Source organism: Tricharina praecox (assembly GCF_024521635.1).
Source record: "Tricharina praecox strain CBS 144465 chromosome Unknown BZA05scaffold_31, whole genome shotgun sequence".
NCBI classification, from domain to species: domain Eukaryota; kingdom Fungi; phylum Ascomycota; class Pezizomycetes; order Pezizales; family Pyronemataceae; genus Tricharina; species Tricharina praecox.
Window position 1 is genome coordinate 262,139 of NW_026250433.1, and position 22,818 is coordinate 284,956.

Sequence of the window (22,818 nt, forward strand, 5' to 3'; positions counted from 1 at the left end):
TTGATGCATGAGGCAAGTACTCGCACGGCGCCCGCAACGCATGATTGGGTGCAGTGCAGAGTCAGACAGATTTAAAAGCAATGTGGAAGAATATTTCGTGGTTTGTTGGCCAGCAGGGGTGGGCCGGTGTTCTAAGCAAGTAATCCCAACCTTCAGATGTTGTCAACTGGCGATAAACCTTCCCCCCGCCCCTTAGCGGCACAGGCCAGCCAGCCAATATTATTGTTCCTTAGTTACGCCTTTTTCTGCCCATTACTCTATCGACGACCTCTTCCGCACACACACCGACACCGACACTCGACACCATCCCGCCGTCGCAGAAATCTTTAGTGCAAATCGGCAGCCGCTCGACGCCGCTGGACCTCCTCACTCGGCGATATCGGATTCTAGAAGGGTTGTGGCGGAGTGTGCAAGACGAGCGGAGCGATCGAGAGCTTGAAGCTGGTCCCACACTAGCTGGTCGAGCGGAGCCGCATCTGCAAGCAGCAACAGTAGCAACAACAACAAGCAGTCGCAAGCCTGAGCCGTCAGACACGAACAACTCCGGGAGTTCATTCGGCAACATTTCTACAATAAGCCTGGGAGGGAATTGAGCTACCGCCGCAGTTTTTCCCGGGGCCTGCAATGACGATACGATCATCTCTTGTTCCCTCAGACACATTTGCGCGGGTTCGTTGAACGGGTTGCTCTGCCGCTGCTCTCTCCATCGCTCTCGCTTCGTCTTTCTCTCCCACCATCACCTCAACAATTCCACTGCTGGTAGGAAGCCGAGACCTATTATATACATATGATGCCAGCCTATACTCCCTTACAAGCACGACCGAGCGATCGACCCCGGACACCATCGAATCGGCCCGCCAGCCGGGCCGGGAGTGTGAGCCGCCCAGGAACATCACACTCGACGCATTCCTCCCACGAAAATGACCAGCCTTCGACTTCAACTCCGTCGTCATCGTCGTTGGCGTCGGCATTGCCGGACTATGTATGTCGGTCCTCTCCAGCGAGTGGAGGGGTGAGGAGGTACTGACGCTCGAGTCGAGACTCTAGGAGATTGCCTCGGGAAGGGAGCGTTCGGATCGGTTTATCGGGCACTCAATTGGGGAACTGGGCAGACGGTTGCGGTGAAACAAGTGCGACTGTCGGACTTGCCGAAAAGTGAACTGCGTGTGATTATGGTGCGTTCCTGGGGCCCTCCGTTCTGCACTTTGTGTGGGTGTTGTTGTTCGGTTGGTTGTGTATGAGGGACTATTTCTGACTTTCGGGTGTCTCGCTTCACCATCTCGCCAATAGCTCGAGATCGATCTACTCAAGAACCTTAATGTACGTACGGTCGTTACCGGCGGGTCAATTCAGCCGAGCCGAGGAAGGGGACGAGGAAGAGGAAGAGGAAGAAGGACCGTGCTGACAGGACAACCCCTTCTTGTCGTGTTGTAGCATCAGAACATTGTGCAATACCATGGTTACTCGAAAACGGCGGATTCTCTCTACATTATTTTGGAGTACCACTCCCCACTTCCGAGCGCTACGGCATATACAGGAGTAGAAGGAGGAGGAGGCATAGCCATATGCTGACCGCGCACGAAATAGGTACTGCGAAAATGGCTCCCTCCACAGCATTTGTAAGAACTTTGGAAAGTTCCCCGAGAACCTGGTGGGAATCTACTTGACGCAGGTCCTACACGGCTTGCTGTACCTGCACGATCAGGGTGTTATCCACCGTGATATCAAAGGTGCAAATATCTTGACTACGAAAGAGGGGCTGGTGAAATTAGCGGACTTCGGTGTTGCTACGAGGGCTACCGGACTCAGCGACTCTTCGGTTGTCGGAACGCCGTACTGGATGGCTCCCGAGGTAATCGAGCTTGCGGGAGCGTCCACGGCATCTGATATCTGGTAAGCAGCGCACCTCCGGAAGACGAAGGAAGCTGATCTAACGAGAGAAAAAGGAGTGTAGGATGTACAGTCATAGAACTTCTTGAGGGTAAACCGCCGTACTACAAGCTGGCGTCCATGCAAGCATTGTTCCGAATAGTCAATGATGACCATCCGCCATTACCGGAAGGTGTATCGCCGGTACGTAGAATTGTGGGCAACCGGGTGCACCACACATGGCTGAATGTGTTACTCCATCTAGGCTTGTCGGGATTTCTTGATGCAGTGCTTCCAGAAAGATCCAAATCTTCGCGTCTCCGCACGGAAACTACTCAAACATCCGTGGATAGTCAATGCAAAGAGAATCGATTCAGTTGTGCGGGCTTCCTCTACAACGAATTACGATGAAGCAGTGAAGAGTGTCCAGAAATGGAACGAGGCATTGAGATCGCCAAATACTAGCTCGTCAAAGAGACCACCCAGGCAATCCATAAGTCCCAGCCAACGGCGACTTGGTGGCGAGTTCTCGTCAGCCCCCGGCAAGGGCCCTTTGGCTCTCCCAAGGTCACGGCCCAACACGGAAGCTTTTATGTCCCCTGAATCCGCAGGTAATGGCATCTTCCTGGCACTCGTTCACGGTTCAACTTGACTGACGTGCCTAGACGATGACGACAATTGGGACGATGATTTTGCGTCTGTGTCTGTTATCTCTCCGAGTATCCTCCAGTTCCCTCGCAAGCCAGCAATGCAGCCTCGGGTTAGGTCCTTAGCGTCTGCCGAACGGCTTAAATCTTTCGCAACGAATGATGGGGCGAACGAGAGCTGGGACGATAACTTTGAAGGCGACCTAACCGTCAGATGTGGGACGGCCAATCCTCCGCGGAGTCCGCTTAAGAAAGCCTTTGAGGAGGACGATCCAATGCAGACAATACGACCATACTCGCAGCCACGCCGGCAAAGCGAACCCGAACACGGCATTGATATTCCAGACTTACCGATCTCGAGAAATTCTGGTTCTTTCCCCACGCCGGAGGGATCTCCGCCGAAGCATAGGGTCCTGAAGCAGAAGAAGAAGTTCATCTTGCCTTCCACGCGGACCGTATCAGCAATACAACGTCCGTCGTCAGCATTCCGGGAGGACGCCTTTGAGGACTACTCGGATTTCTCATTCAATGAGTCTTCTTTTGAAAAGAAGGTGGATCTGATGATGAAGGATGCATCGCTCAGTCCTCGACTGTTTCACCCATCCGACCTCAAAAACAGCTTGCCGCGCTCAACCACATCCTCACAAAACGGAGGAAGCTTGAGACGATTACCGGCAGCGTTTGGAGATACGGAGAAGGAGACACACAGGATGCGGAGGACACGGTCAACACTGGAGATTCAACGGTTTGCGGAAACAGACGGGGAAGAGGACTATTCGGATATCTTTGGGGGAGATGAAGGCAATACGGATGAAGCGGCCTCGGAAACCAGCGGCGGCGACGACCAGAAGAGTTTGATGCTCAACAGCAAACTCTCGAACAATTCGTGGCTGGGGGATGAAGCGGATGAGGACGACCCATTTGCGGAGTTGGAGGAGGGGTTCGACGAGATGGACTTGGACGCAAATATCGCGAGAGACAAGTACGCGAGATTGTGCTCACAAATCGATAGTCTTGTTAGCTCCCTGAAGACCACCCAAGTGGAGGAGGACCTCGAGGAAATATCTTCACAACTCATGGAAATCTTGTTGGATTCGCCCGAGACTAAGGATAATGTCATCAGTGCCCACGGAATGCTGCCGATTCTGGAGGTGCTCGAGACGTGCCAGACCGCAGACGTTATCCTGAAGCTTCTCAAGATTGTCAATGCTGTGAGTATTGACTAGTTTATGTACCTTGAGATTTGGCATGTGTACTGATGTTCGTTCGCAGCTCATATTCGACGACGTTGAGGTGCAAGAGAATCTGTGTTTCGTAGGCGGAATTCCCATCATCACCAAATTTGCTTCGAAGAAGTACCATCCACACATCCGACTGGAGGCCGCAGCTTTCGTACGCCAGATGTACCAGACTTCGATCCTCACGCTGCAAATGTTTGTCAGTTGCGGTGGATTGAATGTTCTGGTGGAATTTTTGGAGGAGGACTACGAGGCCCAGAAAGACCTTGTACTGATCGGTGTCAATGGGATATGGAGTGTTTTCGAAATGCAAGGCCCCACTCCGAAGAATGACTTTTGTCGAATATTCTCGAGGAGTTCAGTTCTGCAGCCCCTCTCGATCGTGCTGAGCCATCTGCTCGACGAGGATGGAGAACTGTCGGACCTGTGTGTCGAGCGCGTTGTCAATATCTTCTACCTCTTTTCGCAGGCGGAAAATCATGTCAAGGAGATGGTTGCTGATCGCATTGTTCTGAAGCGTAAGTCCTTTTCAGCTGCCCCTCCAATTGGTGTTTGCTGATGAGTCCGGATTTCCAGGAGTGCTGAAGGATCTGGAACGAATGGCTCCTGCTCACCAGGTGGTCATGCTCAAGTTCATCAAGAACCTCTCCATGCTGTCGTCAACGCTAGAAACATTACAGAACTCGAATGCGATCGAAGTTCTAACAGAACTACTGGACAGAAGCCGGACGGCAGCACACTTCAAGGAGATTTCGAACCAGGTATTAAATACCATGTACAACCTTTGTAGGCTTAGCAAGTCCCGGCAAGAAGAGGCTGCTATGAATGGAATCATTCCAGTCTTGCAGAGTATTGTCCAGACAGAACGGCCGCTCAAGGAGTTTGCACTTCCTATTCTGTGCGACATGGCGCATTCCGGAAAGAGGTGCCGCAGACTGCTGTGGCAGAACAAGGGATTGGAGTTCTACATTTCCCTCCTTTTGGATCCGTACTGGCAGGTTACTGCTCTCGATGCTATCTTTGTGTGGCTACAAGAGGAGACCGCACGGGTGGAAGAGAAGCTTCAGAGCCCGTCGTCCATCGATGCGCTTGTGAGGTGCTTTACCACGTCGAAGACAAACGCCTTTGAGAATACTCTCGAGCCCCTGCAGAAACTCCTCCGTCTAAGCCCACCGATCGCCCACGCCGTCGGCCGCCGCGAGTTCTTTGCTCGCATCGTCCAGAAGCTCGGCCACAACAAGGCTGTGGTCCGACTCAACCTCCTTAAAATCCTGACCACTATCTGCGACGCCAGCGAGCAGAAAGAGGCATTAATCCGAGAATACGGCATGTACCCGATCGTGCACCGCGTCTCCGAGCGCGACCCCGCAGTGCTAGTCCGCAACATGGCTAGCGAGCTCGTCAAAGCCTGCAACGAGCGTGCCAAGGGCCACAGCATCCACCTCCCCCGCCGCCGGCAATCCCACGCCTCGGGCGTCGGCAGCAGTGTCCCTTCAGCATCCGCCGTACAGAGCAACCGCCGCCATGTCTCCAACCTGTGGGACACCAATGCATCACTCGACATGGCACTCGGGCGTCCAGGAAGCACACGTAGCAACCGCAGCAACAGCAGCAGCGGTCTCAACAGCGTATCCTCCGCCTCCTCCGCGGGATCTAGAACACCTCAGCCAGGCACGCCCCAGATCTCGCGGCTACGCCTGAGGAATAGCCACAGCGTGCTCGGCCTTCGCCACTCCTCGAGCGGAAGCGGGGTGCTCCCTTCATCGCCGCTGCAAACCGCTAGCAGCAGCAGCAGCCTCGACACCACCAGCAACGGCCTGAGCCATAGCCCCAGTTCGGGCGGCGTCAACGGACGGTACCGCGCTGCTAACAATTACGTGCCGAGAAGGCACCGGGTTAGTGCCGCCGCCGCAGCGATTAATAGTGCTACTGCTGGGCAAGAACTGAACCTGAAGGACTGGGCGGAACGATGAAGACACTGTCTTTGCTTCAAGTTGGCTTTGGGAGGGGGTTGTTTATCGGACTGGTCTGGCATGAACAGATGGCAGGACGAAAGAGGCGGGGGTGAGATGGGATGAGTGTGCTACTCTTGTATACGCTTCACCTTTTCTTTTCTTTTTCTTTCTCTATATCCTCATTACTGTGTGTTTCCTTGGCTTCGTTCTGTTTGTCATGGGTGCGTTTTTTTTCCTACGTTTCCTTTCGGCGTGACGTGTATGAAGGGTGTTTCGTTTCAATTGGGAGGGGGATGGGGATGACACGATACGAGGGCATAGAACGGCAGGCAGGCAGGCGATGGGGCGATGAAGACAGAGATGATCAGATGAGATCAAATGAATGAGAATGCCATCTTATATGCAAGCACGAGTGACTGTAACATGGGAGAAAGCGTAGCTTGTGGTATCGGTTCGCATATCTCTAACTACACCCACCGCACACATCTACTCTATTTCATACAACATTGTGGTGAACAAAAAGAAAAGGAATCTAAACAAGAAACAATAAAAGCGCTATGTTGAAAGAAACATGGGACATTATCCACCCATAATGTTGAAATCGGGTAAGAATCGAAAACAGAAAGGAAAACAGAAGCCATCATCCATCTGGACCACTATATACAGCCCCCCCCCCCCCCCCCCCCCCCCCCGCGGCACTGGCCTACGCCGACTCAATCCCCAGTAGGCCCTTCCAGAACAACAAGCTCTCAAATGTCTTGAGCTTCAGCTCTACTCGCCAATAGTACCATACCGCACCAATCCAGCGGATGAGGTTGCCATTGCCAAGGATTCCACCGTGGGCATTGATGCCCTCGAGTGTCTCCTCGTAGACGGCGCGCGCGCAGTACCGTGCCATGATCAAGAATGTTCGCTCGGGGCCCTTGCCGGTCTGCAGGTTCTCGTCTAGGGAGCGGGTTAGGTCGTTGGTTTTGAGAATCAGTAGGATCACGCTGGGGACATTGGCGAGAAGCTGGACGAGTTGGGCGAGGAGGCCGTCGGTCAGAGCTAGAGTCGGTGGTTAGCATCAATTACAAACATACAAGGAAGGTCAGCATACCTTCGGTGATAACCTTCTTCTCGTCCTCGTCCCTTTGCGTCGCCACTCCCTTAGTCAGAGCAATATAATCCCTCCCGGTGATGGCACTGGCAAACAATGGAAACTGTTCCTCGGTGACACCCGCGACCTCCTCCGCATACCGCTTCATCTTGGGCACATCCGAGTCAATCACCGCCAACCACAGCTTTGCATAGCTCCGTCTGAGGTCCTGTGGGATGTCCCGGTACAGTCCGTGGTCGTAAAGGATGATGTCAAAGTTGGTCGGCTTACGACGGTCGTTGTTAACGCGGATCGCAAGGTTTCCTCCGTGAGGGTCGCAATGAAGAGGTGCGCCGCTGCCGAAGATCATCTCGTTGAATATCCGCGCGAGAGAAGCAGAGACTTCGTCTCGGCAGATGTTGTTCTTGTCGAGGTACTCGAGGTCGTCGAGACGTTTGCCGGGGATGTACTCCATCACCAGGAGCCGAGGCCTCGCCCAGAGGACTGTAATTGTGTCAGCTATTGGTACTACCAGCAATTACACCGAGAGTATCCTACCATCGGGAACAACCAAGGGAAGATCCGGCGCCACACGACCAAAGTATTCTCGTACCCGTTTGATGTTCTCGGCCTCGAGCGAGAAGTCAAGCTCCTGGGGTAAACTATGCACACTTAGAACACATGTAGTAATTGAGAGGAGGCTGCAAAACCTACGAAGCTTCCATCTCATCGCTCAACCAGGTCAACGGGTATTCGGGGAAGAAGTATTTGATGTTTGTGAAGGTAAATTTCGTCAATGCCATATCGAGCGGGATCCATTCAGCGAGCGCAGGGTGCTGCAGCTTTACAGCGACCTCTCTCCCGCCCTTTACCGTCGCCCGGTGCACCTGCGCCAACGACGCAGCTCCAAGGGGCACCGGATCAAAGGTCTCAAACAGCTCCTCAACCGTCTGCCCAGTGTCGTCCAAGATCATCTTCCGGATGCTCTCCATGCTGCTGACAGGGCAGCGATCCTGCAGCGGGATAAACATAGTCGTCCATTCCTCCGGCAGAAGATATCCCATTGCCGCTAGATGCTGTCCAAGCTTGACGAAAACACTCCCGTTCTTCTCGAGCACGACGTACGTTCTGCAAGCCCGAATCAGCCCACCACCGCCCCTTTACCTCCGACGTCTCCGTATTTGGATAGACCAACCTTTTCGCACACCGTATATGACACGCCGATAGTAGTCCGTTCGTATCCGCCGGATCATCCTCGAGGAGCTTCAACGTCGACCGGTAACTATCCCCCCGTCAGCACACACCCCTTCGAAGCGACACAGCAATGCCTACTCTTGTATGTTGAGAAATAGCGTTTTAGCCACTCGTAACGCTCTTTCCGTAGCATTCAAGTAGTGCTTCCCATCCATCCATCCCACCGCAGAGGCACCCACCACTCCCGTGCCCACAACCGCCAACAGAATCGCTCTCCGCCGGCTCTTCGTTCTAGAGCTGGTTTGTAGAACGGTGCTCGGAAACCGTCGCGGAATCGTCGACGATATGCATCTTTTGCAGATCCACGGAGTTGTTGTCGTGGCGGAGGTGGTGGCACGTGGGAGAAGTGTTCGGGAGAGAGGACCTAGGAGGCGCATCATGGGCGTGTGGACATGCAGCCGAGAGGGGTGAGAATTGGAAGGACGGCGGATTATATAGGTGGGCGGCAGTACACACAGACAGATGAGACAGCCAGATGAATAGATATCTAGGCCGATGGTAGGTGTGGTTAAAGGGACTCTTGTAGAGGAATCCAAGGAAAGACAGACAGCTCCTCAACTTTTTGGCGAAAGGCTTTACTAGACCCCATTGAGAAATTGCTGGCACCTGAGCCGCAACTTGTTGAGTCGGGGTCTCGTCTGGGGGCCAAGATATTATCTCATGGACTGGCATTCGGCATTGCCTTTCTGGGCTCTTCTTTCCGTCTCGTCTGCGTCCGATTACATACATCCTCGAGTAAGGACTCTTTGTTGAGAGATGCCGGTAACAATGACGATGATAGGTACTCTACTGGTGGCTCCATAGAGGGAAGAGCGGAATATTGACAGCACTCCCGGAAGACACTTTGCTTTTGTCGGGCCAGAGTGGCCCTCACACGAAGTCACCTTTTGCCGGCCACCAGACATCACACTCGAACTCTCGTGACGATTTGCATACTGCTCTCATGTAACCTCTTCATCTTGTATCTGCCACCATGCAGAGCGCGCAAGCAAGATAATCCCAAAGACGCCGTTCGTAGACCATTTCCTCCCCACAAAAAAAAACAATAAGTCAAACCCAAAAACACCAGATAAAACTTTTGTGCCGTCAAACAACCACACCCAGATGTCTAAAACCTCTCCTTCTGCCTAGCCGCCACATTCCTCAGGTTACCATACACCTTTCCGGGGGGACTTCCGAGAATCAGGTTGACGACCGAAGTCCTGGCCATCCTGATATTCTGGAAACCGCCAAGAATGTGAATCTTCTGATCGGCCAGCACGATACGGGTTTTTGTGGTATTCTCGATCGCGAACTTGGTCTTTCCGTCCTTTCCAGCGATACGACCGATCGCACGCGCCAAATGCTCTCCGGTCAGCGTCTTGACATCCTTGATCTCGAATGTCTCGATGTACAGATCATCTAGACGCAGTAGCGCGATCGCATCGTCGACATCGAAGCCTAGCGAGAACGCCTTGACGAAATCCGCACCCTTCTGCAGCGCACCGGTGTCTACCGTCTTCTTCGACGTCCGTAGCTCAACCGCCTTGTCCTTGAGGTTCATGCGCACCTGCAAGAGAAGGTGCTCGACGAGTGGCGGGAACATCTTCGGCCAGGCGGCTTTGAGAGGCGTCATTCGGTGTGGCGGGATGGGTACCTTCCGGCTCTCTTGGGTGACTGCTCCTTTCTGCGCACCGTGTCAGAATCTAAGTTCGCCTCAGGACCAAGGTATAGGGCGTACCGTCTTCTGAGCAGGCGCAAAGCGCGGCCGCCCCTCCTCGTCAATCTGCAAAACAGCATCCTGTTGTACTTGGTTAACAGGGTTGACTCCTCCGGTCTCGAGCGACGGCATGGCGGTCTCGATCATGATCATTTCATCGTCGGCTGCGAACCGTGGTCAGACGCTTCTCTGCCGCAAGGGAAGATGTGCTTCAAACCTGAGTGGTCCGGGATAGAGACATCCTCGATCTCCACGGGCGCGGGCTTCTGTAGGGCAGTTGGTGCAGGCATTTTTTTCGTTTTTCGTTGGTGAAAGGTGGGATGGTGGAGAGCTAGAAGCGAAAAGTTGTGTGGGGAGTTTATGGTATCCCACCACAAAATTGAAAACCCATCTGATAGCGATAAGTTTCACGAGTTGTCACTCGATCTTGACTTTAATGGTCCGTGGATATACATAGGGTTTATTTTTCGAGTCACTGTTCGCTGGCATTATGATAAGGTTTCAATTTCAAAATACTTCCAGTCACCGACAGGGCCAGGTCAGAGCCGTGTGATACCTAAAATCGAGCTTGACAGTCTGTCTTCCGCACAATATTTCAGCCCTCGCTGCCAACTTACATATGCGCACGTTCTAGCCCTGGGGACAATTCAGGATCGTCGGTCCAGCTCACCTGGATTTGCGCGTTTCCTCCCCATTATTCCTCACTAAATATAGCAACTCCGTAGCCGCGAACGCGATTTGCTTGATGAACTTGGCGACTACAGGCGTACAGCCGACATCCATTCGGTCGGTCCCAAGGGCGCCCATGAACACTGGGCAGTGCGAGGTTTCAACAAGTTCCACATCCTGAAGCTTTCGTGCAGCCATGACCGATCAATTGAAACCAACTCAAGCGATCGCTCTATCATAACCCCACATCCGTAACCCCCGCTGTTGTGCGATACACACCCAACCCAACCTCTCACTCACAGACCCTGTCTCAACCGTTCCGCCAGCTGTTTCTTTCCAAACTCCCACGCATTCAACAGTCCCTTCTCAGACAAGTCAATGCCGCTGACCTGGATATCGTGTTGCGGCGGCCTTGAGACCCTCTGCACAATTGCTCCCGGATCTGTCTCCAGTATCACACCATCATCCACAATCTCCTCGATCGCCAGTGCGACAAGATCGTAGTTTTCGATGATCGTTCGCTTGTCGGTAGAGTTTCTAAAGACGTTTCAATTCCATCATTCCCGTACGTGCCTGCATAGCTCAAACTCACTTCAACAAAATCTGCAGCGTATCCCTCAGCGCCAGCACCACCTGGTAGAGCATCATCTCGTTCTCGTCCATGCCGCCGACGATGTACAGCATCACATCGCTTTCGGCCTTAAATACGACGACATGGCCGTCGTATAGGATGATGTCGGCGGTCGACTTGGCCGTCTTCTCTATCAGCCCCTTCTCGAAGGCCTTTTGCTCCTTCAGGGTCGGGTAAGGGTTCGAGGATGTCGCTATTGTGCTCGAGGTGTGCGGCGGGTAGTAGTATTTGGCGAGGATGCGCGTGCCGTCGGTTGAGAGGATTAGTAGCGCGTTGACGGAGAACAGAGAAAGGTGCGGAGCCATGGTGAAGGATATATAGGTGAGTAAGTATTCAGTGGTGGGGGGTGGAGGGGCGGTGGAGGGGCGGTGGATTTAGCGGAACTGGTAACTGGTTGTGTCGCGGAGAGCTCTGGGAAGCAACCAGATCGACAGCGTTGCATGTGTCAGCTATCAGTTAGCATACCTGCTCAACTACAACCCTCTATTATACACGTCTTTGACACCTTTGCTGAGGCTGTCAACAATCTCGGACAAATCATAATTCATTTATATAATACAAATGGCCAATTCCATCTGATCAGAGAATACATCCGATACCTCTTGGTCATATCGTGCCTGCCCCATAAACCTACCAAATATAAAAAGAAACCATAGTTCAGAGCGAGAATAAGGAGGTGCACAAAGAGCGCCGAGAAGCTTCTAGTATCAATAGATATGGTATGTACACAAAAGCAAATAGGTAGATAGCAGACTCTTGCACTATATAAATTCAAATGTATCCCCACTCACATCATTACACATTGTCCGGACCCTCTGCGAGCCAACCACACGCTCGAGCCTCATAGCATCCCACTTGGAGAACAAGACGCGAGCCTTGCATCTGCTGCCCTCAATACGTCCCTCGCCAACACTCCTCGTCAAGAAGCCGCCAACAACCTCCCGGTAAAACGTCTGATTATCCGGTAAACTGTAGAACACCACTTCCTTCACTCCACGGATCTCGTACCGCCTAAAGTGGTGCGCACGGCCGGTATAGAGAAGAATCGGGAAACGCCCAGACAAGAAGTGGGAACGCGCTCTGGAAACATCGGCAACCGGTGTCTCCTCGGAAATGGCACCGAAGGAGATATCGAGCGTGTCGAAGAAGTTGCGCACACGGACAAAGTCAAAGTACGAAGCGATAAAGATGAGCACTCCGTTGGATCCCTGGGCAACCTTGCGCGTGATCGTAGGAACAAACGCCGTTTTAAAGAACTTAAAGCGTGCATTGGGGTCTGCTACCGGGTTTGACGATTCATAGCGGACGAATGTTTGCCTGACCTGGAGACCGCCCAGATCCGTGATCACACCCTCGTACTCGGGCTGTGTTTTCAGACGACCGGCGATGTTGGTCATGTGCTGGTTGAAAAGAGCGTTGAGCTCGGGCGAACCGTGGGCGCTGAAGACGAGCGACTGCCTGAAGTAGCGAGCATTCGAGTCGAGATACCAGTTACGGACGCGGCCAAAATCACAGCCGTGAGCCTCTGTGGGGATGAGGTTGAGGTGTTGGAAAACGTGCCCGACATGGTCCCAATTTTGCTGGAGGAGAGAATCGGCTTGATCGACAATTACGAGCTCGATGGAGGAGAGAAAGTCGAAGTCCCGCTTCTTGTCTCCCTCATCCCCGATGGCGAGACGGAGGCCGAGGGGAGAGGCGAGAATGATGTCGGAGTTATAAAACTGGCTGAAGAATTTGATGGTTTTCCGGGTGAACTTGACACCCACACGGAAAAGATCGTCGTGGTTGCCGCTGAAGAGTTCCTTGAAGTCCAGAGGCTTGGATTCATTGAGGCGGTCTTCGTCTGGGGAGACTACGAAGGTATCGGTAAAGCGCTTCTTGTTTTCCTGCTGTTCCGCACCAACCAGCGATACAAGAGTGTCCACCACCCGCGCACAAGAGTGACGGGTGGGAAGGATAAAGAGGATTTTGGGGCGTGTAAAACCTTGATCCCGGAGCTCAAGTCCACTGTCACCGCCATGAGAGAGCTTCGTATTGTCCTTAATCACACGGTCCCGTGTCTTCCAGACATGGTTCAATGCGTGGATACAGTAAAGCCTTCGTAACTCGTCCGCATTTGATACTGTTCTTCCGGCGAAGAGCACGTCTTGGTGCGAAAAGATGTATGGAGAGAATGCTTTCTGAATTGGCGTCAGCTCCCCATTGACTTCTCCGAACGAAGCGACTAGGCGCTGCTTGAGAGGTAGGGACTTGATGCCCTCGAATTTCCTTGACGTAGACGGTTCGGATTCGGAAGGCGTTGTGTGTATGGCCCTTCCGATTCCCGGTATCTGTAGCTTATTACTTGTCCACTGTCCCTTCTTTGCCAAATCGACTCTCTTGAGATAGTCGGGTGATGGGTTGGCAAAATGTGTTTCAAAGGGATCTGATGTGTCCTCGTCCTCGCTGTCAATATCGTCCTCCGCTTCTTCCTCCGCGCCTTCCGCTGCCTCCTCTTCCACCACAGCATCCACATCTGAGTCCACATCCTCGATTACCAGTTCTTCCGTAGCAGTCTTTCGGCGCTTCGACTTGTGTTTGTCCTCTCTGGATTTGCTAGCGACTAGAGACTCAAGGAGCGCATTATATGGCTTGACTGTAGTTGTAGTTTTCTCGTCTTCCGACTCGGCTTCTGATTCGACATCTGACTGCACGGATCCATCGTCGTCTTCGGAGTCGTCGCTCGGGGCATCGTCTGCGGCAATTGAATCATGTTCTCTTGGGAAAATGTCAGCACAAGGAAGATGGCAAGCGACAGTTGGCGCGTCTGCAGTAACCTTTTGGGCCGATTGTCGAATTTTGGGGCTCCTCCCCGTCCCCGTCCTCGTCCCCGTCCGCTTCCTCGAATTCCACCTCTTCCACCGGGCGCGCCGCCTCTTCCACGAGGCGCACCACCTCTTCCACGAGGCGCACTACCTCTTCCACGGGGCGCACCACCTCCACGACCTCCACCTCCACCTGCTCCACGAAATGTGCTTCGTCCGCGGCCTCGTGCTTGTCCTGACATGATATGCGATGCTGTTTGGTTTTTGTCGTGATCGTCGCGCTGCTTGGGGCTCTGCGGAAACTTTTCTTAGAATGGGCAGGGATAGATGCGGCTCAGTTGGTGGCGGGGTGAAAGGGTTTTGCCCTGCGGGGTGCCAAGATTTCACTGAAAACGAAAGAAAGAATTCAGTAAACTTTGAAGTGGGAGGGTGAGACGCAGCTGCGACGACGAACGAGGACATACACGGATTACTGCCGAGCAACAAACGAGCCCTACCACATACCCTCGCCATCCTAACCACCCGACGATTCGACCCAGCCGACGCTGTTCCCCGAATTAACTCCTCGTCCCGTCCCTCCGCACGACAGATCCCTTTCATCTCCGACGCCATCAAGTCATCACCATGGCTGACCAAGCTTCCTACATGCACCTTGCCCGACCTCTCCCCACGGTCCCGGTTCCCCACGCGCACGCTACTACCGCGCCCCTCAATGTCACGATACACACCCAGGTCCGACTACCTGCTATCACTCGTTACCCACCGATGGTGCTGATTTGTTGGCGGGGTATCAATAGGCTCTCTTTTCGATCCTTGATCACTCCCTGCGACGGAACATGGACCAGGAGCGTGTGATTGGAACTCTGCTGGGTGTGAGGAGTGATGATGGAACGGAAGTCGAGATCAGGAACTGCTTCGGCGTTGGACACAACGAGTCGCAGGAGCAGGTGTGTGAATATGGAGGTGATGTGGAAGAAAGCAATGTGGGGCGAGTTGCTGATACAGCCCTGCGTGACTCCAGGTTGAGGTCGACATGGAGTACCACAAGACCATGTTGGGTCTCCACCTCAAGGCGAACCCCCGGGAGGTGCTTGTGGGCTGGTAACTAGCATCTCCGACTACTACTAGTCAACCTACAGTTCACTTATCCATGGTATTAGGTACGCGACTTCGCCAGAGCTCAACACATTCTCTGCCTTGATCCAGAACTTCTATGCCTCTAACGGCGAGGGAACTTTCCCCCACCCCGCCGTCCACCTCACCATTTCCACCAAGCCCGGCGAGGACATTGCGATCAAGACCTACATCTCTTCCGCCGTCGGAGTGAATCCCGACCGCATTGCCGACAGCTGTCTCTTCGTACCGGTTCCCCATGAGATTCGGTATGCCGAGTCGGAGAAGAGTGGACGTACGGGCGCCCCGGATTCCTGCCGCCTTTGAATATCCTCAAACTAACGGAGTGTAGTGGAGTTGATCTCTAGCGCGAAGAACAACGAGGATCGGAATATCCCCATCATGACCGACATTGGCGCTCTGGAGAAGGCTATCGAAGATGTGATCGGCATGCTTGACCGCGTGAGCGACTATGTCTCAAAAGTCATTGTTTGTGTTTCAGCTTAGCTCGCATGGTGATTTCGCTAATACCCGTCTGCAGAAGGGTGACGCTCCTGCTTCCGTCGCCATCGGAAAGTTCTTGATGAACACCCTCAGCCTGGCTCCCAAAGTGAACGCCGCCGACGTCGAGAGAATGTTCAACTCCCACATCCAGGACGTTCTCATGGTTTCCTACCTTGCCAACACCATCCGTACACAAATTGATCTTTCCGGACGGTTGGCGACATACAACTTCGGTCCCAAGGACCCACTTGCCGCGGTGACGCCTGCGCCTGTGCCGGCGACGACGACCACGACGACGACAACCAAATAAGCGCATGAAATGTCAAAAAAGGAGGGGAATGGAAATGGGACATTGGATACTGAAGCGAGCAACTTTTTTCGACTTTCTGGGTGGCTATTTTGTGAGGAACGACGACGGGGGACCAGGTATGCTCGATATTTCGTTCCTAGGAAGGTTCGGGGAGTTTGAGGAGCGGGTTCTTTTACATACAATACATGAATTGTTCGTTTCCTTACAATAAACTACCTAATCCACGACACCCTTTCCTTGTAGCTGGATAGAGTAGAGGACGGAGAAAGCCTCCTTACAGTTTTGGTTGGCGATGACGTTCCTACCCAAGTACCTGAGTAGGTGTCTGCTGCAGTAAAGTAGGTTTACCGAGTAATCCACGATGAGGCCAGTCTCTCCGAAAAGAGGCATTCCTTGGTTAGATGGTTGATGAGTGAGGATTTTCCCTAGATCTGTAATCCTTCTAAATTGAAGACCCAATCGAGTAAGCACATAAATAATAACTAGACTGTCCACAACTGCATGGAATATGGAAGTTGTCATTTTGCATCCCCCTTGAACCGCCAAAGCCACCCATATGTAGATCCCCGGCTCCCAACCTTACCCCACCACGGCAACTTCCGCCCAACCCACAACCATGATCGACCTCACGCTCAAGCGGATAACGCAACTGCTCCCGCCGACGCTCCCGTGGAGCGCGATCCACGTCGCCGGCACCAACGGCAAAGGCTCGGTGTGCGCGTACCTCTCCACGTCGCTCACGGCCGCGGGGCTGCTCGTCGGCCGCTTCACCAGCCCGCACCTAATCGACCGCTGGGACTGCATCAGCATCAACAACGCGCCGATCGCGCGGGCTACGTTCGTCGCCGCGGAAAACGCCGTGCTCGAAACCAACGCCCGCCTGCGTCTGCACGCAACAGAGTTCGAGCTCCTGACTGCTACTGCCTTCGAGGTGTTTACGCGTGCGGGCGTGCAGGTTGGTGTGGTGGAGGTCGGCCTGGGCGGCCGCCAGGACGCAACGAATGCCCTAAGGCCCGAGAATGTGCTCGTTAGTGTCGTCACAAGGGTCGGGCTGGATCATCAGGGGTTCCTGGGGGGTACGCTGGCGGCTATAGCGGGCGAGAAGGCGGGGATCACGAAGCGCGGGGTGCCGTTGGTTGTTGATGCGGATAATCCCGCGGACGTCGTGGAGGTGGTGCGCGGCGTGGTTGCGAGGGCGGAAGGTGGTGAGGTGGTGCTCGCTGCGCCTGAGATGGAGGCGGATGCGCGGGAGGGGTGTACGATCACTACACCCGCCTTTGGGACTCTGCGGTTCCCGAAGCTGCTGCCGGGCGCTTTCCAGCCGCATAACCTCGCCTGCGCGGTCAATGCGCTCTCGGCCATCGCTCCGCGGTTCCCGCAGTTGACGGGACGGGGGATTGTCGCCGCAGTGGCGAATACGAAGTGGCCTGGGCGGCTGGAACACCTGGAGTTTCCGGGTGGTGGGAAGGTGCTGGTCGACGGCGCACATAATCCGCAGGCGCAACGGGAGCTAAGGAAGTACTTGGATGGCCATGTTAGAGCTGGGAGGAAAGTGTGGTGGGTTTTGGCGGTCACGAAGGGGAAAGATGTGGCTGGCATGGTGGAGGAGTTGGTGGCTGAGGGTGATGCGGTCGTGGCTACGAGGTTTGGTAAGGTTGATGGGATGCCGTGGATTACGGCTGTGCAGACTAGTGATATCGCGGAGTGTGTGAAGCAGGAGAAGATGGAGGTCGAGGACTGCGTGGAGGCCGTTAGGTCGGCGTGCAGGAAAGCGAAGGAGGAGGGCGCGGCTGTGGTGGTGGCTGGTAGCTTGTGCGTGGTTTCCGATTGCTTTAGGGGAGTTGTGCTGATACGGATTGCAGATATTTGGTGGGGGACTTGCATCGATATTTGCGCGGCAGGGAAACCGAGGACCAGGTCACGGCATAGGAGCATCAGGATTGCGGAGGATAGAAGTGTATATAGACAGTCATACGGAATCACGGTCTTTCCGGACCAGACATGTAGCCTCCGAATGCCTATGAGAAGTCGCTATTGTGTGGATTCTCGACTCCGAAACCTCGATGAGTGGAAACCAACAATATCACCAGAACGATGAGTCCGAGCATTGAGGCCGGCCGCCCCCTCTATTCTCGAACCACCATAGGCACCTATCAATAAAGTGCATTACGGTACTGGCACTACATGAATAAATCCCAATTCTATATCCCCCAGTTTCCACAGTCCACTAAACGCCAAACACTACAGCCACAATCATAGCAAAGCCCCACAAGTACGCAGGTAGCAGATCAATAAGCCGGGGGAAAAAAAACTCATCATGACCGATATAAGGAGTCTTGCCGCCGATGGGTAATCGAATAGGGGGCAAAAATATGTCGAGGAAAGAAAGAAAAGAAAAGAACAACTATAGCAGATGTAGTTAAAGTGTGATAAAAGCCACAGGTGTGAAGGGAAGAAGAACACCGACTCCGTAAGGAAAGCAAGTACATAGCAAGCTTATAACGAGAGAGAAAGCAAGCACGCAGAAGAAGAGCAAGAGCGAAACCAAATGACCACAGTATAGCCCAGAGTGAAAGTGAAATGTACGCAGATAAAGCAAAATCAAGCAAGACGAGCCCCCAAACTCCGACGAAACACACGGGAAAATTCAAGCTCCTAGTTCGACTTCATCACTGATCGGGAGAGAGGATTGCTGAAACTGCCATTTCCAGGGAAATTCACCCCTACCTCCGCACCAGCGCTCGACATCGTAGGTGTGAAGTTGCTCAAAAGTGTGCCCGAGCGACTGCTCGCGCCACTGTATCCTCCCAGCTGAGACATCGTCTGCTGGTGCATCAGCTGAGGCATCGTAGCTTGTGCCGCTGGCCCAAGAGCTGCAGAGAGTGGAGTGGCAGGCATCATGTGAGAATGAGGTGCAGTCATAGACTGGAATGAGAACGTATGAGCATACGGGCTCACTAGTCCAGCCGTCATAGGTTCCGCGGCGAAACGAAGTGCAGAGTCATTCATCAGAATGAAGAGCTCCTTCGTTGGACGGAGCACAGTCCCCATGGCAGCCAGCGTGCGTTTAGGAAAGGTGTACTCCTGGGTGACCGATTTGATCAACTCAGCGATGCTAATGATGAGCTGAATTACCAAGTTAGCTGTGACCTCCGCATCTATACTTCAGAATATAATACCTGTGTAAACTTATTCGTATCATCCCAAAACTTCTTTCTTTCAGTCTGATCTCCTTCCTGGACCGCATCCCACCGCACCTGCGTCAACCTTCTCGCCGCTTCACACCCAGACATACACAGCGACGAAACCTCTCGAAGTTTCAGTGCGACTGGCGGTTGCAAGTTCTGAGTGCCCGCAGACTTTATCTCTCGGTCGATCAAAGGAAGCGTTGACAGGGCGGCAGCAGTTGCAGCCTGGAATTTGCGGTACAATTGTTGCTCCTGGTCGAACCCAGTGTCCGAGTTTTGAGAGTTGGTCGTCCATGGCTGCATTCCGGGGGTTGGAGGGATCGTGAAAGTGGCATCGAAGCTTCGGGGTGTTGCTAGTAGAGGTTGAATCGTCATTCCGGATGAACCGAAGTCGGCGGTTGAATTGTTCGAGCTCGTATTCTGTCGATTGTGTTGGTTCATAACGGCTTGTTGGTGGCGAGAAGTCAGACTTGCGGAACGAGTTTTGGGCCCGTCGGATACCGCCTGTGCGAGAAGCAATGGCCGGAGAATGTCGTAAGCGCATTGAATCTCGACATACGATCCGTAAATGATCAGAATCAAAGTTCTCGCGTAACGCATGTTTTCCCCGGTGGTTACTGATCCAGCCTCTTTCAAGCTCGACTGCAGCATCGATAGCACCTGTCTAAACGCAGCAACGCAGGCCTGGCAAGCGTCGATAACCTTCTGTACCGCGGGTTCGTCGTCCTTGGTATCGTAGGCTTCCAACGCGCTGACCAGCGAGCTCACGTGCATCTTGCTGTTGTATAGGGCACGGCCAACCTTGCTCTCGGGCCCCTCCGGCTCACCAGTTGACTGTATGTACTGCTCAATCGGTTGCTGTAGCTGCGACATGGAATATAGAATCCCCCTTGCAGCTTCGCCAACCCGTGCGGACGAGAGAGATGATCGTTTGTTCTCAGGCAACGAAGACAATCGACGAAAGTACTGGCCAGGTCGTCGTTCCGTGTCGGTTGGACTTCTCGACGGCACGTGTGCATTGCTCTGGCCTCCATCTATGGCGGAATCGTGCGAATATCCTCTTGCGTGTTTGAACGGCTTCTCGTCGACGGGTCTTAAGCTTTGCGGCGTAAAGATAGGCTTCGTCCGGGTGGCGGTGTTGGAACGTGGTGGAGGTGGCATTCCTCGTCGCCGGTCTCGTGTGTTGCCGACTGTAGATTCGCTGTTCGACCGATGTCGCTCGGCGACCTGTGGCGAAGAAACTGGGTGTAACGCGGAAGATGCGGTGTCAGGACGTTGTTGCGCGATCCCGTTCATTGCTGGTGATGGAGATACGTTTATGGACGAGTTGCTTGGGTGCTTAGATCTCTTTCGGCCTGGCACTCCCGAAGGAACAGGGGACCTAGCTCGGGCGTTCTCGCCGGTTGCCGAGGAGCCGTTCGGTCTTGCAGGGCGGAGAGTTCGGAGGGTTGAGAAGAGTTCAGACTCGTTGACCAGTGTCGCGTCGGAAGCAAAGCTTGGAATGCGGCGAGAGAACGATGGGTCGAAGGAGTCGTCGCTGCTGGGTCAATCGCAACACAGGTCAGCACCTTCTGTCCCAAGGTGGTAAGGCGGCAATATTCGCTCCCTCCCCTGGCCGCAGCAGTGACAAATAATGAATATACCTCGACCCGGACTCGGAATCTTGTGCGGAGTTGGAGCGTTCTGCGTGTTGTCGCAGGAACTTTTTGACCCCGTCCAGCCACGCATCTCTGTCAGTTTCCTCGGTGTCCCAGATTTCTCGCGGCGGGAATGTGATCGGATTGTGGTCGACTTTCAGAATTTTGAGCTCGTTCATGTCACCGATGTAGGTCGGGAGCGAGTTGATCTTGTTCTTCGACATCGAGAGCACCTATGGGCCGTCAGCAATCTGGAAACCACGCAACTTCACTCCGACTGGCGCCACAATTGTAGCAATAATGGAAGCATAAGTGAGTACATACCCTGAGGCTCATTAAATTCCCCAGATCTGGCGGCAATGCGCGTAATCTATTACGGCTCACGTCAAGGATCTCCAATGATGGCAATCGCGTGAGCTGTAGGGTACCGGCAGTCAGATTTCAGCCGCATCAGGAAGCCAGCACGGACTCCTTCCGGTGGGGGAGAGTCCACAGTTCCCCAGAGGGACGCGAGAGCGCAGGATCAGGGTTGTCCTCACCGCTATGGGGAATTCCTTCAAAAAGTTGGATCTCAGGTTCAGGTAACGCAATCGACCAAGGCTGGAAAACTCGTCCGGAAACGACGAAAGCTGATTGTGTGCGAGGGCGAGTCTGCAACGAGATCACAACTCCAAGTGCTGTCAGATGTCTTTTCCCCCCCGTAGAATCGCATGCTAAGCATTCCGGTGTCGCACAGGAGGCGCAACCGCAGGGAAAGGAGTCGGAAGCTCTAAGGGACGGGAGGAGGAAGGGGCGACAGCTGTGGGCCTGCACTGACCTCTCGATCTCGTCTTTGATGAGTTCCAACACCTCGAGAGGAATATTCGCGATCTTTTTGTGGCTCAAATCCAGAGTTACGCCGGCCTTGAGGGTTCCATTCTCTGCCGTCGGCGTGCCAGCCTTGGCCAGAAGCTCTCTCGTCTTCTCGCGAGCATCCTCCAAAGAGCCGACGAAGATCGAAACACAGGTCGCATTATCTATGGGCGCCGGCGCACCGTTTCCGTTTCGAGAGCCGGACACGGAGAGAAGCTGTGGCTGCTGGTGAGGAGTAGTGGACATGGCGGCGAAGCGGGTGCGGGGTGGGAGGGGATGCAGGAGCTCGGGGACTCTTTAGATGCTGTACTATAGTAGTAGAATATGTTGATATCGTTCAGCGAGGATGAGGAGAATGTTGTCGTGCATCGGGCAAGGCTCAGCACGTATGTAGTGGATAGTAAAGTCCTTCGGAGCGAGATGCTCTTCGCGAACGAGCTCTATGTACTCTAGATTACGGCAAAGAACTCGAACACGGTAACGTTTCGCGGTATGTAGGGGGGACCGATGCGCACCCTTGGCGATAATTAGGCAGGGGCGGGGCGGCGTTGGTGGTGAGCGGGCGGGGAAAGCGCCGGACGGAGGTGTGAACAGTGATCACCCAAGGTCTATTTCCAGCAGTGGCATGAGAGCCTGAAGAGTTCCGAATGGGACAAGCTGGTGGCCGGACTTAGTAAGCGAGGTCATTCTGGTAGCTGCTGGCGGGCACTCAATGGCATGGACGACTTGGCCCGCTGCCAGTCCGAAAACCGGCAAATGAAGATAGCTCTCGACCTATGTAGGCACTGGTCATTGTGTTATATTTCACTCCACCACCACATTTTTTTCTGGTGCGTTTTGCGGGTACTATACAGAGGATCGTGTCTGGAAGATCCACGACGAGACCGTGGACGGACAGTTCGGCCGTGGGCCCACTAAGACTTAAGAGCAGCAACCCCGGCTGGTACATCGGGAGACCTGGAAAATAACCTGTCCTCTACACTAAAAGCAAGACTACAAAGAAGTACCTAATGTACCAAAGTAAGAAGTACTCAAATAAGTACTTGGTACTACCTACTCATTTCGCCGATATCTATCTCTATCGGATCATCTAATCGTTAGGCTTGGAGCTCCGTTTCTGTGCAAAGGAGACGATCCGATTGAAGCTAGATATCGGTGGCATGAGTAAGAGTACATTATCATGCCAGTGTACAGTGATACTTGAGTGCTTGCTTACTTACATACCAGTTTACAGTGAATTCGAGGACACCAGTATCGGCCCACGGCCATCACTCGTTGAAATCACGTGGACGTAGACACGACGGCCATCGGTCATAAGAAGCGGAGACCCAATTCCTCGGCGATGGCCAAAGTACTCTAGATATAATAAT

At 53.6% G+C, this 22,818-nt stretch overlaps 8 protein-coding genes across 8 annotated transcripts; 3 read left to right on the plus strand and 5 right to left on the minus strand.

The window, feature by feature from the left end:
- Positions 1-671: 671 nt before the first annotated feature.
- BZA05DRAFT_176588 (uncharacterized protein) lies at positions 672-5,907 on the plus strand. The gene is made up of 10 exons (XM_051479265.1): positions 672-982; positions 1,041-1,175; positions 1,291-1,320; positions 1,435-1,499; positions 1,588-1,893; positions 1,947-2,073; positions 2,135-2,480; positions 2,535-3,727; positions 3,789-4,272; positions 4,331-5,907. Exons 1-10 carry the CDS (start codon positions 788-790, stop codon positions 5,725-5,727), a joined length of 4,278 nt encoding a protein of 1,425 aa, XP_051335798.1. The 5' UTR covers positions 672-787; the 3' UTR covers positions 5,728-5,907.
- Positions 5,908-6,394: 487 nt separating this feature from the next.
- Positions 6,395-8,800, minus strand: BZA05DRAFT_378919 (putative ubiquinone biosynthesis protein). The gene is made up of 6 exons (XM_051481873.1): positions 8,120-8,800; positions 7,983-8,069; positions 7,502-7,915; positions 7,346-7,449; positions 6,809-7,291; positions 6,395-6,756 (listed from the first exon to the last, which is right to left on the minus strand). Exons 1-6 carry the CDS (start codon positions 8,419-8,421, stop codon positions 6,413-6,415), a joined length of 1,734 nt encoding a protein of 577 aa, XP_051335799.1. The 5' UTR covers positions 8,422-8,800; the 3' UTR covers positions 6,395-6,412.
- A 60-nt stretch (positions 8,801-8,860) lies between these two features.
- BZA05DRAFT_410089 (pre-rRNA-processing protein PNO1) lies at positions 8,861-10,198 on the minus strand. The gene is made up of 3 exons (XM_051484855.1): positions 9,958-10,198; positions 9,762-9,904; positions 8,861-9,707 (listed from the first exon to the last, which is right to left on the minus strand). The coding sequence occupies exons 1-3, from the start codon at positions 10,028-10,030 to the stop codon at positions 9,150-9,152; spliced, it is 774 nt and encodes a 257-aa protein (XP_051335800.1). The 5' UTR covers positions 10,031-10,198; the 3' UTR covers positions 8,861-9,149.
- Positions 10,199-10,429: 231 nt separating this feature from the next.
- Positions 10,430-11,485, minus strand: BZA05DRAFT_410090 (Longin-like domain-containing protein). The gene is made up of 2 exons (XM_051484856.1): positions 11,002-11,485; positions 10,430-10,946 (listed from the first exon to the last, which is right to left on the minus strand). The coding sequence occupies exons 1-2, from the start codon at positions 11,343-11,345 to the stop codon at positions 10,706-10,708; spliced, it is 585 nt and encodes a 194-aa protein (XP_051335801.1). The 5' UTR covers positions 11,346-11,485; the 3' UTR covers positions 10,430-10,705.
- Positions 11,486-11,545: 60 nt separating this feature from the next.
- BZA05DRAFT_358903 (uncharacterized protein) lies at positions 11,546-14,166 on the minus strand. Its single transcript, XM_051481456.1, has 2 exons — positions 13,857-14,166; positions 11,546-13,797 (listed from the first exon to the last, which is right to left on the minus strand). The coding sequence occupies exons 1-2, from the start codon at positions 14,084-14,086 to the stop codon at positions 11,802-11,804; spliced, it is 2,226 nt and encodes a 741-aa protein (XP_051335802.1). The 5' UTR covers positions 14,087-14,166; the 3' UTR covers positions 11,546-11,801.
- Positions 14,167-14,245: 79 nt separating this feature from the next.
- BZA05DRAFT_410094 (JAB1/Mov34/MPN/PAD-1 ubiquitin protease-domain-containing protein) lies at positions 14,246-15,998 on the plus strand. Its single transcript, XM_051484857.1, has 6 exons — positions 14,246-14,576; positions 14,642-14,791; positions 14,866-14,945; positions 15,005-15,252; positions 15,310-15,446; positions 15,499-15,998. Exons 1-6 carry the CDS (start codon positions 14,469-14,471, stop codon positions 15,769-15,771), a joined length of 996 nt encoding a protein of 331 aa, XP_051335803.1. The 5' UTR covers positions 14,246-14,468; the 3' UTR covers positions 15,772-15,998.
- A 389-nt stretch (positions 15,999-16,387) lies between these two features.
- On the plus strand, positions 16,388-17,700 carry BZA05DRAFT_427273 (Mur ligase; the record flags this gene model as incomplete). The annotated part of the gene is made up of 2 exons (XM_051486050.1): positions 16,388-17,583; positions 17,634-17,700. The coding sequence occupies 2 exons, from the start codon at positions 16,388-16,390 to the stop codon at positions 17,698-17,700; spliced, it is 1,263 nt and encodes a 420-aa protein (XP_051335804.1).
- A 1,229-nt stretch (positions 17,701-18,929) lies between these two features.
- On the minus strand, positions 18,930-21,694 carry BZA05DRAFT_343208 (RAM signaling pathway protein-domain-containing protein; the record flags this gene model as incomplete). Its single annotated transcript, XM_051481075.1, has 5 exons — positions 18,930-20,499; positions 20,603-20,829; positions 20,921-21,013; positions 21,136-21,247; positions 21,414-21,694. The coding sequence occupies 5 exons, from the start codon at positions 21,692-21,694 to the stop codon at positions 18,930-18,932; spliced, it is 2,283 nt and encodes a 760-aa protein (XP_051335805.1).
- Positions 21,695-22,818: the final 1,124 nt, after the last annotated feature.

Excerpts from the sequence above, each read along its gene's own strand:
- BZA05DRAFT_176588 (XM_051479265.1), top strand. The coding sequence starts at position 788 with ATGATGCCAGCCTATACTCCCTTACAAGCACGACCGAGCGATCGACCC. Across the intron at positions 983-1,040 it reads CGTCGGCATTGCCGGACTAT|ACTCTAGGAGATTGCCTCGG; the intron begins GTATGTCGGTCC and ends GCTCGAGTCGAG. Across the intron at positions 2,481-2,534 it reads TATGTCCCCTGAATCCGCAG|ACGATGACGACAATTGGGAC; the intron begins GTAATGGCATCT and ends TGACGTGCCTAG.
- BZA05DRAFT_410089 (XM_051484855.1), bottom strand. The coding sequence starts at position 10,030 with ATGCCTGCACCAACTGCCCTACAGAAGCCCGCGCCCGTGGAGATCGAG. Across the intron at positions 9,905-9,957 it reads CTCTATCCCGGACCACTCAG|CCGACGATGAAATGATCATG; the intron begins GTTTGAAGCACA and ends CACGGTTCGCAG. Across the intron at positions 9,708-9,761 it reads TTGCGCCTGCTCAGAAGACG|AAAGGAGCAGTCACCCAAGA; the intron begins GTACGCCCTATA and ends CACGGTGCGCAG.
- BZA05DRAFT_358903 (XM_051481456.1), bottom strand. The coding sequence starts at position 14,086 with ATGTCAGGACAAGCACGAGGCCGCGGACGAAGCACATTTCGTGGAGCA. Across the intron at positions 13,798-13,856 it reads TTCGACAATCGGCCCAAAAG|AGAACATGATTCAATTGCCG; the intron begins GTTACTGCAGAC and ends CATTTTCCCAAG.
- BZA05DRAFT_378919 (XM_051481873.1), bottom strand. The coding sequence starts at position 8,421 with ATGATGCGCCTCCTAGGTCCTCTCTCCCGAACACTTCTCCCACGTGCC. Across the intron at positions 7,916-7,982 it reads CATATACGGTGTGCGAAAAG|AACGTACGTCGTGCTCGAGA; the intron begins GTTGGTCTATCC and ends TCGGGCTTGCAG. Across the intron at positions 7,292-7,345 it reads TCCCTTGGTTGTTCCCGATG|TCCTCTGGGCGAGGCCTCGG; the intron begins GTAGGATACTCT and ends ACACAATTACAG.
- BZA05DRAFT_410090 (XM_051484856.1), bottom strand. The coding sequence starts at position 11,345 with ATGGCTCCGCACCTTTCTCTGTTCTCCGTCAACGCGCTACTAATCCTC. Across the intron at positions 10,947-11,001 it reads ACGCTGCAGATTTTGTTGAA|AAACTCTACCGACAAGCGAA; the intron begins GTGAGTTTGAGC and ends AAACGTCTTTAG.
- BZA05DRAFT_410094 (XM_051484857.1), top strand. The coding sequence starts at position 14,469 with ATGGCTGACCAAGCTTCCTACATGCACCTTGCCCGACCTCTCCCCACG. Across the intron at positions 14,946-15,004 it reads CGGGAGGTGCTTGTGGGCTG|GTACGCGACTTCGCCAGAGC; the intron begins GTAACTAGCATC and ends CCATGGTATTAG. Across the intron at positions 15,253-15,309 it reads CGAGTCGGAGAAGAGTGGAC|TGGAGTTGATCTCTAGCGCG; the intron begins GTACGGGCGCCC and ends AACGGAGTGTAG.